Below are 15,776 nucleotides of genomic sequence, written 5' to 3' on the forward strand. Positions count from 1 at the left end.
ATTACTGTGTTAGTGAAAAGATTTGCAAACATACAGGGAGGATTGTGAAAGAGGGGAGGAGAGAGGCATTAGTCTTCTGATTTGGTAAATAAGTCCTTGCTTATTTTATAACAGAACCAGTAGGGTACACAGTGTATTTTTGGGTTAGTGCTAGCATGGATTAATGCCAGGGTAAACCTGAAACAAAATGAGTTGTAATGCAAGGCAGTGATGAGCATTGAATTGTTTTTGAGGGAGGCTTGATCATACAAATATGTGGAAATGACCCCCAGTGTGAGGCACAATGTGTAAAGTGCTCCAAGTCTTCCAGAAATTTCTCAGCCTTATGTTTTTCTATGCTCTACAAATAAAGAGAAAACTGAATTAATACATGAGGAATCTCTCACAGTCTGTGGAGGTGTTAATATGTGATTATAAAGTGTTTTTGCCAAGGAAGAGGGATGCTTTTTTGCTGTTTGGTGCTACTGCTTCTCTTCTGCTGACACTGGTGATAATTTGACCCCTCTGCGTGCCAGTTCATCTTAGTAATCCTGCAGGGAACTCTGCACTCTTGCAGTGATGGTTTTATGCAGTGAGAGAGGCTCAGCTGGGCTTGTCCCCTCCAGCTGGACTCACCTTGCCTGATTTCAACCCACACATGGACCCTGGGAGTTTCTTCCATGGCTGGAAGAGGAGCTATCATGAGCTTGGTGTGTGTCATGGGGAAGAGCAGAGAAAATGAAGAACAATTGTCCAGCTTTTTTCCCCATCTCTTGAGCAAGGTCAGAGTGATCTTGCTGCCTGTGCTTGGAGTCAAGGACCTACCCAAGTGTTCCTGCATGCTGCAGAGGCTGTGGGCCTGGTGTTTTTCAGCATGTGGAGAGCCATGGAGTGTGGCTTTTCTCTTGCTGCTTGACTGGCAGGAATCTGACAGTCTTCTGGCAAGCTCTCCTCCCTTGGAGCTGTTCTTGAATGTTTCTTTTTGGACAATTGTATTACAGTGAGGATTCATTAAATCTGAGGATTTTCTTTGACAGAAGGCACATGTACGTACATCCATCAACAGGCATCTATTTCACATTAGCAGGAGTGGAATACAAAGAGCTGCTGCGTGCTTCACTCCAAGTCCACAAAATCAAGGAACTATTGAAATTAAGCCAGGAAAAGTAACTTTCTGCTGCTGGACTTGCTGATCAACCTTAACAGTGGTGGTGTTTCTCCTTTACCTTGCTGTACTGGCAGCAGGCTTCTCCCTGCACAAACATATGTGGGCATTTCATGTGATTGCTTGTATTGGGAAGTGATAGCTTGATAAGTGCTTGTGAGCCAGAGGGCAGTGGGGAGGCCCGTGGAAGGCTGTGAGGTATGTGGCTTGCACTATAGCAAACACCAAATTCCTGTATGGTGTTGCTTATTTATTATAGTATGATCACTAAAAGACCTGAGATTTTTCGACTGTGGTTTTTGCAATGGATGGCATCATACTTGGAAATAGTGAGGATTCCTGACACTTGGTTAAAAAGCTATTACAATGTGCTAGATGGTGGCTAAAGTGCAGTTAGCTGTGTCGTGTGGGGTAACTCGGTGGTGTTTGAGCTGTTTGAACTCTCAGGGGGATACTGGACCATTTCCCTAATGATTTCTTTCTGGAACAGCCAGTGTCTTGCTTGGAGTGTTTAGCACATTTGACAGGGAGCAGTTTCATCAAAAGGATATTGATATAACTCACCTTTTGATCTCATTCCTTGGAATTGGCCTGTCTTACAGATTTTTATTTCAGGATTATATTTGAAAATGAGATAAATGCTTTTATCTTTTTTCCATAAAAGTCAGTGCATGTACGTTTACTTTCTGGTAAAGCACAGTGTGCCTCAGAAGACTACTTAATAAACCAAACGCACTTCAGAATTGAATTGGAGTGGAGATGGAGAATGTATTTGAAAAGCATATGTTCTGGACAGGTTATTAAACTGAGATTTGCAGTGGCTAAGGCTTGCAGCTGTGTGCTGCACAGTTCAGTGTGGAGGCAGCTGTAAGTGTTACTGTGTGGGGTGAGGAAGACCAGTCATGTTCTGTTTTCATACTCTGCTCCCGTGGTGCTGTTGCAGTCCTAAACTTCCAATGCTGTTCATATGCTGAACCTGTCAGTGGTCTGCACAGGCTCCTGGGAGAAGCCAGACTGATGTACTTCCCAGCAGCTCTTGCTGTTCTGCAGGCACAGGTCCTTTGGAGTGGCGTGCTGATGTAGCGTGCGGCTGAGTTTCATCTTTGGCAGCATCAGCTTTTACTGGCTCGCTTCTCTCTACAGCTGTGGGTTTGTATTATTTAACAGGGTGATGCCCTCTCCTTTTCAGTAAGTCAGCTGATAAGAGATTGCAAAGAGGAGGAAGGGTAGGAGCTGACTGCTGTCTTGCAGTCATGGCAGTTACAGTGTGGAAGCTACAGGCTTGTGCTGACAGCGGTGAGTGTAGCATGGAGTGAAACCTGAGTTAGTGGATGTGGTGCATTGGTTGGTAGGAGAAAATAAAGTTGTGCTAGATCTATGTAAGGACTGGGAAGGCAGCAGGTCCAGAAGACACCATTCTGAAAGAGAATTTTGATGACACATAGTAGAGTAGATAGAACTTTTTTGTGTTTTGGAACAAGCTAGATAATAAGAAAACAGTCTTAAATCATTCTGTAAATTATGGATTGCTTCACAGGACTTGACTTTGCAATGTTGGTTTTTAAAATAATATATAAAAAAATACTGTGAGACAATGATAACCAGCCTTTCTGACCCTGAAGCGTTCACTGTGACTGTGCTGTATGATACAGAGAGCTGGAGTACTCAAGGTAGTTTGAGCCTGAGCATTCCTCAATAGTCCCACACCCCTGGTTTGGGCTGGGTACCTGTCTGTTTCCTTTCCTTAATGAACAAAATTATTAATGGCAATGCCAGACAGACACATTTCAGGTCACTTGCAAGCATTTCAGCTTCCAGGCACAGCCATCTCAAGAGTAGGCTGACTATCATCCTATTATTTCTGGTTAAATGGAACTAGAGATTTTCAGATACTTTTATTTTAAAATTTAGCTGTTTTAATAATTCAGTATTGACTCTGAGGTTGACAGAGGCAGGCAGATTTTTCTAACTGATACATCATCCTAAGATAATTACAATAGAAGAGCAAGTTTATTGTGGTATGCTCTGAAGCAGGCCCTTGCACACCATTATTCATGTTACTCATGATATGTGATTGCTAGCACAAGTCTGGGAAGATGTGCTAAATCCTGGAGCAGGATTTAGCATGCATTAGCAAGTGAAGTACGTATCCAGCTCGTTCCAAGGGTCAATGTTGTGGTACCGCATGCCATGTGGTCACTGTGTGGCACAGTTTTGTTTATACAGAGGCGAGAAGTTCGATCAGCTGTTCCTCTAGCTTGGTATGGACTGATAGTCTGATCAGGAAGGTGGTTTTTCCAGGGTCACTCTGGGACTGGTGACTCTTCTGATTTAAATTAATTTCTGCTGTAAACATTTTGGAAGTGAGGGAGGACACTATGTTCACACTCTCTTTAGACTAGGTCACAGCTAGTGTTACAGTGTAACTAGGTTTAAGTATTTGATTATAACCCCATGCTGTTATTTTAATCTTTGTAATGACAGATATTGTCTATTATATGGCATGTTATTTTATTGTAGTTAACTACTTTTGTTGTTTTCTCTTTGCTAGATGAGGGCTATTACCAAGGTGGAAAGTTTCAGTTTGAAATTGAAGTTCCTGATGCCTACAATATGGTGGTGAGTATTTGTTATTAAGCTAATAGCTGTAATTTTAGATTTGCTTTCCAGATAATAAGACTTCAGAGGGAACTTAGCATTGAGACTAAGGCAGGATCTTCTGTCTGTTACTACAACATCATGGGTTTGTCGAAAAATCTTGGTTCCCTGGAGGTCATCTGAACTGCTACTTAAAGTTGGGGTCGTGTTACAAGCTGGATTTGATTGCTCAAGGCCTAGGACAGTTGGCATTTCAAAGTCTCTTAGGGTGGGGATTCCACTGCCTCTCTGGGTCTCTGTTCCAATGTTTAGTCACCTCTGTTGTGAATCTTTTTCCTGTATCAGGTCAGAATTCCCATTTTTGCAGCTTGTCTCTTGCCTCTTGCTTTGTCACTGTGCACCTCTGAGAAGAGCTTGACTCCATCTCCATTGTACCTTCCCATTAGGTAGTTTACAAACAGCAATGGGATCCCCACCTTCAGCCTTCTCTTCTCCAGCCTGAACAAATCCAGGTCCCTCAACTCTTGCACTGCGTCAGCTCTGGTCTCGTTACTGTCTCGGTGGCTGTCTGCTGGGCTCACTGCAGTTTGTCAATATATCTGATACTAGGGAGTTCAAAATGGAACCCAGTAATTCCGAATGCAGTGTCATGAGTCCCGGAGAGTGGGAATAATAATTTCTCTGGCTATTCTTTTGCAGTCCAGTGTTTGCAACCAAACAGCCTTGATGTGTTTATTGCCTTCATGATATTCCTGAAAAAAAAAAATAAGTATTTGCAACTGGCCAGCAGAAGCTGCTTGGAAGTGCAGACGAGTCAGACCTGAGTCTCCCTTCTGACTGAGACGCCACTCTTGTCTGTTCTCTCCTGTTAATTGTTACTGAGACCTGCACTTAATGATTATTCTCACAAAAAATGATACCTGCAAGACAAAGAATGAAACAGGTGAACAGAAAGGAAGAATTTTTTTCTTTTTGTTTCTCTGGGGCCTTCAAACTGGTGCTTATAGTTCTGATATTGGACTTAGGTGTTCAATCCCTTTTGAGAGCATGCAGTGGAGGATGAGGAAAGGACAGATAACGGTGACAAGTGGCCTCCTTTAGCATACTCCGCCAGTTCTACTGGTAGTCTCCTAGGCTGTTCAGTTAGCTGTCTTTAAAAAATAATAATTTCAATGGTTACTAAGCAAACAGCTTTTCAGAGGACCTACAAATGATTGCAATTTCTTACTGTAGATAAATAGAAAGCTGCAGACAGCTTGGCCTCTTCAAGCCTGAGAAATGTTGGTATTTCATTATTGTATTTTACTGAAATTGCAGAACCTTGCAAGGGAGGGGAGGTGCAATTACAATAAAAATAACTTCAGACGTTGTTTTCAGAGTTTAGCTGTCAAAAGAACAAGATTGACTCCAAAAATGGAAAATGATTGGGGCACACGTCTGGTTCTCAGGAATTATTCCTGACACTGTGTCCCAATAGTTTGATAAGTAAGGAAACTAGACTCATTTGAGTTGCAATATTTGCGTTTAGGTACTTGAACTGCAGGAAGAAGGAAGCCTCCTTCTCTTTCAGTTAGAATGGTTTTGATAATTTTGCTTGCTTTTATAACTTTTTTTCCAGTCTTTCTGCTTTTTATTTTCTTACTTTTGGTGTTAGTAGTTCAGAGCTCTTCTCTCAGAGAGGCTAAAGAATGTGTAGGGGAGGGAGGATACTAGAGAAATGTGTCCGGGAAGACCTTTGGATTTTGCGTTCAGATGTGCCAAGCCTAAATTCAGCATCCTATGTATGTAGTAGTTGTAGTAACAGCATTGTTTATATACATGTATGAAGGAGGTGTGGTGGTCTGGAATGTAATAGCTCAAATTCCCAGACTGAACTTGGAGAATGGTGCATTAACACTTCTAATGGAGTAGAAAGGTTATGTTTCTGAAAGCAGAGGAGTTGTTTCCATTCCAGAAGATGGCTTCACGAGTTTCCTAATATACCTTTGTTTGTAGTCTACGAATACGTGGGACATGCACTATATCTTTAAAAAGTTCATGCCTGCAGAGGGCTGTAGCATTTCTGAAACAGCGCTGAATTTTGCACCTTCTTTTTTTGACTGTTGTGCTCTCCTTTTATAGTAATATTGGTCAGGGATTATCTGCTCAAGATTTTTTTTTATGAAGTGTTTAGGATGCCATCTGTCTTTATTGATACACTTCTATCTAAACCACCTACATGTACTAACGATGTTTGCAGTTGTCTGGTTTTGGTTGTGGCTTTTTTAAGTTCCCCTTAACCTCACCAAAGAATTTCACACTGTAATACAGGCCACCCTTACTAGCTTGTGTATAGTTATGCACCACAAAGGTGGTCATTTAAGGTTGACTACATCCTTGTTTTAACTTGAATAAATTATGCCATCGCATACCTGAGAAACATGTCCTACTGTATAAAGGGGGGAAACACCTGCATGTTCTCAAGCTGTCTAGTTTTTTAGTTACCTTTAGTAACAGCAGTTTAACCACTATGGCAATGCCAGGCACAGGGAAAATACACAATATTTTAATTTCTTAACTTTTTGTGTTTAAAGTGTTCACCTAAACACTGCTCCAGGGAACAGATGTACAGTGTGTTAACAGGAGAGCCGAGCGTTAATTTTAGTCTGGGGTTTTTTTGATTCTCAATTGCTATAATTGAAAAATCTCCTGGTTTGTTATGGTTCCCTGCTCAGCACTGGCAGAAAAATCTACAGCAAATGTTAATTAGATATTTTTAAATTCTGAGCACCTCTCATTCAATACAAAAGTAAAAAGTTTGCCTTTGTGCAATTTAGAAAAAAACAAAGTAGGTTGAATGTTGGATTATGGTCAGGTTACTAATGAAAATGTGCATGTTCACAAACATTGAGATAATTATGCTGACGGCATGGTTTGTTTTCTGCCAGGCAGGATAAGACTGAAACAAGTGATGGCAGTGTGTTTACTAGAGCTCTTCAGACCTGCCAGTGGTCTTCCAGCCCATAAGCAAAGTTGGGATATCCCATGTCTGCATCAAGCTCCTTGTAGTAGTGCTGAGCATGTTTGTGTTGGAAGTAAAAATACCAAACAAGACTAGCGAGTCTTTATAGTGCTGCTTCAGAACTTGCATTCGTTTTCTAGCTAATCTTCTTAGCCTGCAGAGAAAAAGAACGCCTTTTTTTAAAGCTACAAAATGCATAATTTATAGCATAGTTTCTGTCATGGCATCCTTTAGTTTCTGTAGCTTGCTGTTGCCAAAATCCTGTGTATTTGTTGCTCCTCTGGGAAATTCTTCTTTTTTTGCCCTTCATTCCTCATAAGCACGCTTCTGCACTGGGAAAAGAAGTGGCTGTGTGGAACAGTGGTGTAGTGGAAGAGTATAAGAATGTATAATTAAAGAGGAAAAATGTGGAAGATGTTGTGGACTGCAGCCATGGCATACTACTCTGCCCGGGGAGTAAAGTGCTGGAGGCCAATTCAGAAAGTAGCGGGTCTGGCGAATACAGAGAAGTGATGTATCCTCGTGCTTTAGGTGTGGCTGACTAGGATGTACACCGACTTTTGGTACCTGGGCTGTGAAGTTCCTTAGTGTAAAGGCTCAACAGCCTAAAATGCGTGAGGGATGCTTTGCAGCATGGATTCTTTGGAGCAGGTGCTACTGTGAAGTGCTGCTTCTTGCTTGTGAACAGAGCACACAGCTGGTTAGAGCTTAATCAGACGTCTGTACCATTGAGCTGCTGTACTGAGTGTTAGAAATGTTTATTATGGTTATCTGTATGGCAGTAAAGTATTACAAAGTGTCTTCTGCTATCCGTAATTAACTGAACCTATTTAAGCTGTTGGAGAGCTAGATAATTTTAGAAGTATCTGAGCTTGAGAACTGAAAAGGGTTCATATTTTTAATCAGCTATTGGAGGCAGAAGGGTGGTTCAGGTACGTTTGTGCTACAGTCCTAGTAGTAATTTGTGTCACTCCACTCCCGCAGGCCGATGGGCTGCGTTTCACTCTGTGCTTTATAGAAAGGCTGAAGAGAGGCAAGAGAGCTCACCATGGGGTTTTTCTGAAGCGGTGTGTTTCCCAAAGAGGGGAACTCTTCCAAGTGCTACAGTTGTGAATTGTGTTGGCTAATCCAGTGATTACATTTTCTTTGTTGCGGGTTTAATACTGTAAATGAGCAAGTAGTGGTGTTGGTTGTGCTGAACCAAGCAATAATTGGATGAAACGGACCTGATCGTGGTCTGTAAGCAAATCTTTCTCCTACATTGCTGCTCTGGGAAGGCGACAACCAAGAAGTCACATGCCCCTGTAGTCCTTTTGGGTTGGTTCAGTTAGTACGCTAATGTGCACTTGGCTGCCGTTGGCTTAAGGTTTTCACATTTACTCTCTTAGTATTCTCAGAGAAATTTCTTTCTGCTTGATTAAGGCATACCTGAGACCTTTATCTTTTTTTAATTTTTCAGTGTTAGTGTGAAACTACTACAAAGAAGTCTTAACATTAAAGAGTGAGCAATAACTTTTAAACTCGTGTGTTGGAAGTGGGGCTAAAATGGGAGTTCTGTTCATGCCTTTTCTGTGGCCTCCGAGTGAACAGTCAGGTGATGCTTCCTGCAGCCCTAATGGAGGAAGTAGAGTTGGTCACACCCCCAGGAACACAAGCATATGTGCATGGTGCTGAATAGAAAGGCCTCTGCTTTCCAGGGACAACTGGAATAAAAAAAACATTCTGAAAGGCAGCCTGGAGGCAGCCTGAGCTGCAGTGATCATGCGTTGGTGGAGTTCACGGTCCTGAAGGATAAGTGAAAGGCGAGGAGTATGGTTAGGACCCTAAATTTTAGGAAAGCCAACTTCCAGCTCTTCAAGGAGTTAATAGGACCCCCTGGGAAATGGTCCTTAGGGACAGGGGAGCAGAGCTGGCAGATCTTTAAGGGTGCTTTCCATTTGCAGGAGCTCTCAGACCCCAGGTGTAAAAAGCCAGGCAAGGAAGGGAAAGGACTGGCGTGGCTGAGTCGAGACCTGCTGGTCAAACTAAAGGGCAAGAGGGAACTGCACAGTCAGTGGAAGCAAGGACAGGTATCTTGGGAAGAGTATAGGGACGCTGCCTGGTTGTGTAGGGAGGGGGTCAGGAGGGCCAAGGTGGGGCTGGAGCCTAAGTTGGCAAGGAATGCTAAGAATAACAAGAAGGGCCTCTACAGGTATGTCAACTAGAAAAGGAAGGTTAAGGAAAGCTACACACACCCCCACCCCATGAACAATAATGGTAACCTCGTATCAACAGAGGAGGAGAAGGCTGAAGAATGAACAACTTTCTTGCCTCAGTCTTCACTGGCAACCTCTCTCCTCACCCCTCTCCAGCTGATGATGATACCCGTAAAAGTAAAATTTCCACTTACCAGAGTGATTGTAATTAAACTAAAGTAGGTCCTTGACTTCCTGTTTTGAGAAGACAGGAAAGCTCTAAGATAGAGACGCTCCTAAATAATTCTACCCCAGACAGCTCAGTCTTGGGAGGGCAGAAGAACGAAGCTACAGAGATGAAGAGGCACCAAGAGGGCAGTGAGACCAGAGCAAAACAACCTGGAAGGACATGGTAATCTGATCTTAGAACTGAGTTTGCGCAGAAACAAAGGTCAACCAGCGGACACTGTGGTGAGGAGTATAAGCCTTCATCTTAGGACCCCCGAAGACCACCTGAGGACGCTAACAGACGTGGGTGAAAGATATTAACATATGCTAATTAGTTCTTGGATAAATCATTAATATGCTAAGCATTGATTGGAAATATAATGAATATGTATATTGTGATTGTATTTAACCTGAAATGACAGGGTGTTTGGCGCGCACGTTTGGAGGAGAGATCCCCCATGTGCCCGGCGCCGCAATAAAGAATACCTGCTTAATAGCCTTCTGACTATTGAGTCTTCAGCTCTGGCTTTTCACGGCATCAATGGACTGCAAGATGGGGACCAGGGGGACAAAGCCCCTCCCACTGTAAGGGAGGACCAAGTTTGGGACTATCGGAGGAACCTGAATGTACATAAGGCCGTGGGACCTGATGAGATGTGTACCAGAGTCCTGAGGGAATTGGCTGAAACGTTATGGCAGTCAGGTGAAGCCCCTGGTGACTGGAGGAAGCAGAACATTGTGCCCATTTCTAAAAAGGGTAGGAAGGAGGACCCTGGAACTACTGACCTGTCAGCCTCATCTCTGTGCCTGGGAGGATCATGGAACAGATCCTCCTAGAAGCTATGCTAAGGCAAGTGGAGGATAGGGACGTGATTTGAGACAGCCAGCATGGCTTCACCAAGGGCAAGTCCTGCCTGACCAACCTAGTGGCTTTCTGTGATGGTGTGACTAGATCAGTGGACAAGGGAAGAGCTATGGATGTGATCTGTCTGGGCTTCTGTAAAGCCTTCAGCACAGTCGCTCACAACATCCTTCTCTCTAAATTGGAGAAATACGGATTTGATGGATGGACTGTTCGGTGGCTAAGGAATTGATTGGAAGGTCACAGCCAGAGGGTAGTGGTCAAAGGCTCCATGTCCAAATGGATGCCGGTGACAAGTGGTGTCCCTCAGGGCTCCGTACTGGGACCGGTGCTGTTTAACATTTTCATCAATGACTTAGTGAGATCGAGTGCACCCTCAGCAAGTTTGCAGATGACACCAAGCTGTGTGGTGCAGTTGACACACCAGAAGGACGGGATGCCAGCCAGAGAGACCTGGACAAGCTTGAGAAGTGGACCTGTGTGAACCTCATGATGTTCAACAAGGCCAAGTGCAACGTCCTGCATCTGGGTCGGGGCAACCGCTGGTATCAATACAGGCTGGGGGATGAGGGGACTTGAGAGCAGCCCTGTGGAGAAGGACTTGGGGGTACTGGTGGATGAAAAGCTTGACGTGAGCCACCAATGTGCACTCGCAGCCCAGGCGGCCAACTATATCCTGGGCTGCATCAAAAGCAGAGTGGCCAGCAGGCTGAGGGAGGGGATTCTGCCCCTCTGCTCTGCTCTGGTGAGAGCCCACCTGGAGTCCTGCGTCCAGCTCTGGAGCCCCCAGCACAAGAAGGACATGGACCTGTTGGAGTGGATCCAGAGGAGACCACAAAGATGATCTGAGGGCTGGAGCATCTCTCCTATGAGGAAAGGCTGAGAGAGTTGGGGCTGTTCAGCCTGGAGAAGAGAAGGCTGCGGGGAGACCTTACAGCAGCCTTCCAGTACCTGAAGGGGCCTATAGGAAAGATGGGGAAAATACTTTCAGCAGGGCTTGTTGTGATAGGACAAGGAGCAATGGCTTTAAACTAAGGGAGAGTAGATTTAGACTGGATATAAGGAAGAAATTTTTTATCATGGTGGTAGTGAAACACTGGAACAGGTTGCTCAGAGAAACTGTGGCTGCCCCCTCTCTGGCAGTGTTCAAGGCCAGGTTGGACAGGGCCCTGAGCAGCCTGGTCTGGTTGAAGATGTCCCTGCTCACTGCAGGGGGGTTGGGCTAGATGACCTCTAAATTAGATCCCTTCCAACCCAGAGCAGTCTGTGATTCTGTGAAAGGAGTTCATCCCATACGTGCCCCAAAACTGTATTCCAAAAGGAATTTGTGCACCTCAGATCTGTTCATCTGATTCAGGCAGGCTGTGTTTTGCAGCATTGGGAAAACTTGGCATTGCATCTACAGAATCCTCTGCTCAGATCCAGCCTCTTTCACAGCCAGATTTTCTTGATGATTTTTTTTATAGCACTGTTTGAGCCGTCCCATAGATGGAACCAGTAGGCCTCAGTTTTTGATGTTTTCTGGACTCAGTGTGGTTCTTCCCATAAGTACTGTCTGTGTTCTGAGTACCAAAAGAAAAGAAAAAAAGTTATCCCGAGAGGCCTGTTTCACCCTGAAGTTGGAGCAAATATGTGCCGAAAGATACTACGGTGAGAAAAGTAAAGGTGTTGGTATTTAACTTTAAAGTTATTTTACGGCATTAGAAGTCTGTGGAAGATCAACACTTAATTTTATCTGTTCTGAGTTGCTTTTAAAAGTTTCAAATTTTTTCTCAAGTCTCATGTGTAAAGATAGCTGCTGAAGAAGTAAAAGAAATGTCAGTCTCTACTAGTATATGAGGACTCCCTTCTGTCCCAGGCAGAGACTGTGGGATGTAGCTGCTCCACAGTTCAAAAAGTTCGTATTTCATCATACTTGGGAAGAAAAGTAACTGCTCCCTGCTTGCACAGCCATATGTGCATGAAAATGCCCTTAATATGTTGCATACTTTCTCAATGTCCTGTTCTTCTCTATATCCTTAGTAGGTATACAGAGTGAAGGAAAGGTTTCTCAAACAACATAGAATGCTATTTACCAGGTAGCCTGTGAGCTATTTTCTTTGGTAATGGGAAATCATGTTAGAAAGTAATTGGTACTGATGCAGATGTTGCAGAGAGGTCACGAGGAGAAAACTGGAGCAGGGTTAGTTAATTCTGTAGCGTCTCCTCAAACTGTCATGCCATTAGAAATACTAAAATCTGTTGGTAAACCTGTCACTTGGCATTTTAAAGCATTATTTCTGTTAGGAAATAGGCTGCACATTCATGAGCTTTTGTGTAAAGCAAACAGAAGTTTGTTAGTGTTGGTGCTTACAAAACCTGCTGGGAATGTTGGTGTCCATACAAAGGTCGGAGGAAGCTGCGAAAGAGCAAGCAAAACATTTAATGGTGTACACAGCAAATGCCTTTAGCACCAAGTGCTGCTGCCTGGCTTCTGCCTCTGCAGCATCTGTTCCCCAAGCACCGCTTTTTTTTTTTTGGTTGATCAGCTGCCCGGGGATAGAGGTCAGTGGGAGATGGGAGCAAATGTTTTAAAAAAACAGAACAAACCATCAAACACCAAAACCTGTGACCGGGGGATTAATTGACTTTAAAAAGCAAATTAACAAACTCCCTTCTTTTCTGCCTTGAGGTGCAGCTGACAAAGTAGCGGGCGCTACAAGACTAGAGACCTGGTGCTTGAAGGAATGGAACCTGATTAATAGCACAGAACTGGTTTAACATTCACATAAAACTAAACTGCCTGCAACTGCAAGCCAGGCCTTGTTTGCAGTTCCCATAGTTCTGCTGTATTGTGTTGTCAGAGTAGATGGGCTTAGGGACTTTCGAGTTTACCAAGGTTTTCATGACATGAAATGCCTTAAGCTGGGAGTTTAACAGCAGAGCTGCTAATCTTGGTCCTTTTTCTGGCAAATATCTTAGTTGTGGAAACAGCAAACAATTCAAAGGCATTTGGTTCCAGAAAGATCAGATGTCACAGTTAAGGGGCTTCTGTCTACCTCTTTGGTCACCCTACTTTATACTGGTCTTGGACTGGAACTGATGAAATGGGAATTGGGCTTGTGCTCCATCATGCCTCCTTATGGGGATTTTGAGGTGTTGCAAGGAAACTTGGGGACCTGAAGTGCACGCTTTGGGTGGTTGTTGTGTTGAGGCCCACTCCTACTTTAAGGCAGCTCCTCTTCCACTTGCTGAGCTGGGTAATCTGTTCAATCAAAAACACAGGGCAGTGTGGCTTTGTTTTCTTTGACTCATTTCTCTGTACTGTGTGAGTAGCTGTGTTTGGTGTTCAGTTGTGGCCACTCTCCAGAAACTCTTGAGGAACTGGTAGGGGCGAGTGGCAAGAATTAACTTAGTGCTAGCTTGTAGCTTGGTCTTTGGAATCTGTATGCCTGTTAATGCCTCTTTTGGGCAACTATGTTTTGTAGAAACTGTAAAAAAAAAAAAAAATGGAGTTGTAGTTGCAGGGCAGTTTAAAAGAATTCTTTCGGACTATCTAGGGTCTAGAGAAAACATTTCAAAAACATTGATTCCGAATTTCTGCTAGGAGCTCCAGCTCTAGGGAGAACGTTGTGAAGTGGAATAGCTACAGCTGCAGGACAGATAAAACATATCTCTATTAGTACACCAATCACGCTAGAATGCCAAATTGATCAAGAAAATTAAGTTCATTTGTTGATTAGCACTTTATAGTCAATCTCTGCTTTGGTGAGAATAATGGAGAGGAGAGATTTCTTTAAAAATGCAGCTAATAAATAATGATACAAACTCAATCTGAAGCTTGTACTGCAAAACTTCTACCAATACTGGAGTCAGTATATGTGTAGTTCTTAAATGTTTGGAACACTTTCTTGTACTATCTATACGTGTTCACCAGTATTTTGAAGTGGAGTGAGAATGGATAAGAAAGATAGTTTCCATTATCAAAACCAATGAGATACCATAAGAGAAGTGTTACTTAGAAATGGAGAAGAAAATCAATCTGTTCACTGTTGTGACCCCCACCTGAGGTTGGATATACCTGTGCAGCTTTCAGTATCTAAGGTGAAGGATAAGTTTGAGCAATGGCATAAATGGATTTTGTAAGGTTTGTTGTGCGAAGTGTCACAAGTATCACCTGGAGATGGTTGGAGGTAAGTGAAACATCATCTTGAGGAAATCTTGTGTGGATTTGTTGGTCTAAGGAAGACTCAAAGATGGCTTGGAACAAGCTTGAAGGAGAAGTTTTGTCTGAAGATAATTTTTATGATAATGCTGCAGTTGTCCTGTCTGCCTAACAGAAGAAGAAGGAGAGACAGAGAAAACCTTTGTCTTACTGTCAGGAGTGGGCTCTTCTAATTTTTAGCGAGGAAAATCACTTTGATGGAAGGATAAAGAAATTCTTTTGTTTCCATGATGCAGAAAATCAGACACCTGTTAATTCACTCTGACTGTGAAGATGTGGGGATTTTAAAATCTTCTTTTAAAGATTTAGTTTCTATAAAGCTTACTTTTTTCTACTTACCAGTACATTCCCTGTTTGAAGGGTATCTGGTAGAAATTTACTTTTATCTTGATCTGCTGGCATGGAATAAATACTGCTGCTTTCCCTTTCTTGAGAACTAGACATAATCTTTCAAAACAACATGAAGGTGTAGCTAATGAAAAGCTGCGCTCTTGGAAAACTTAGAACTCTTGTTTTGAAGGTAAAAAGTTTGAGACTGTTTTCTGCCTGTCACTCAGTTTTCAGTTACGCCATGATACAGCACTGAGGCAGTCAATGTCCCTTGAGTTACTGGACAAACATGAAATAAGAGTGGAGAAAAGTCAATGACGACATTATAAATTGAAGATGTGGTGACAGGTGTTTCTTCTTTTAGTGCCGGACAGGTATGTTACTGGTAGTCCAGTACCATGCTTATTTTTTTATCTCTTCTACAAGGAGCCTTAGTTAAAAAAGTATTTTACTAAGACGACAATTGGGAAGTTGAGAACAAAGGAATGAGACAAAACACACCATGCTGCCATGCAAATACAGCTACTCGAGCTATTTTGTCTCTTGACTGAAGACTTCATGGGAAGCAGCGGAGGAAGATAGCTCTGCATCTACAGTATGTGATTTATTTGAAGTTATGAAAGGTACTGGTCTGTGCTGATGTATTCCAGTACACTTACTGTAAGAGATCATCTGCTTGACTGAAAGCTGCAAATTGTAATTTGGAGAGCATAGATGGAACAACATGCTGTTGCTAAGCTACCAGAATTTTTATGACCTGCTGTTTATTTACTTCACAAAACTAGAGCAAATGAGACTGTATTTTAAGGGTCTCTGTTTCAAAACCCTCTATGGAATTTGGTGGGAATCTGGTGATCTAGCCTGAAAAGAAGTTTGGTGGCTTTTTGTGTTAGTGTCTTAAGTTTGCACCTTCTTGATGCTTCTCATTATATTTCCTATTCAATTGTGAACAGGAAGGTCTGTGTTTAAAAAAAGCTGTTCTTTTCACATAGTTATTATCATTGCATCCTCTCCTGATTTTTAACAAACCCTTGACTTGGATAAGCCTTGGGGAAAAACGCTTAGTAGTTTTGCAGTTTAAATTGTTGTCTGATGGGTTAAGTGTTAAGAAAGTGAATGACATGGAATATTTTCTTTCCCCTGAAGTAGCCAAGATAAGACAGTAAAGTTTCTTGGCTTTCTCTGAAGTTAAATTTTTCTAAGAAAAAGCCCAGTACCAACCCAGATTTTGTAAA

At 42.7% G+C, this 15,776-nt stretch overlaps 1 protein-coding gene across 3 annotated transcripts in view; it reads left to right on the plus strand.

Annotated features, from left to right (window-relative positions):
* The window catches only part of UBE2F (ubiquitin conjugating enzyme E2 F (putative)), an 85,773-nt gene that overhangs the window by 16,863 nt on the left and 53,134 nt on the right, over window positions 1-15,776 (plus strand). For all 3 annotated transcript variants that reach the window (XM_075430731.1, XM_075430732.1, XM_075430733.1), the window contains one exon: window positions 3,696-3,763. In XM_075430731.1, the coding sequence (XP_075286846.1) occupies window positions 3,696-3,763 (68 nt within the window). The remainder of the gene's footprint in view (window positions 1-3,695; window positions 3,764-15,776) is intronic.

This window comes from Opisthocomus hoazin, chromosome 9 (assembly GCF_030867145.1).
Source record: "Opisthocomus hoazin isolate bOpiHoa1 chromosome 9, bOpiHoa1.hap1, whole genome shotgun sequence".
NCBI classification, from domain to species: domain Eukaryota; kingdom Metazoa; phylum Chordata; class Aves; order Opisthocomiformes; family Opisthocomidae; genus Opisthocomus; species Opisthocomus hoazin.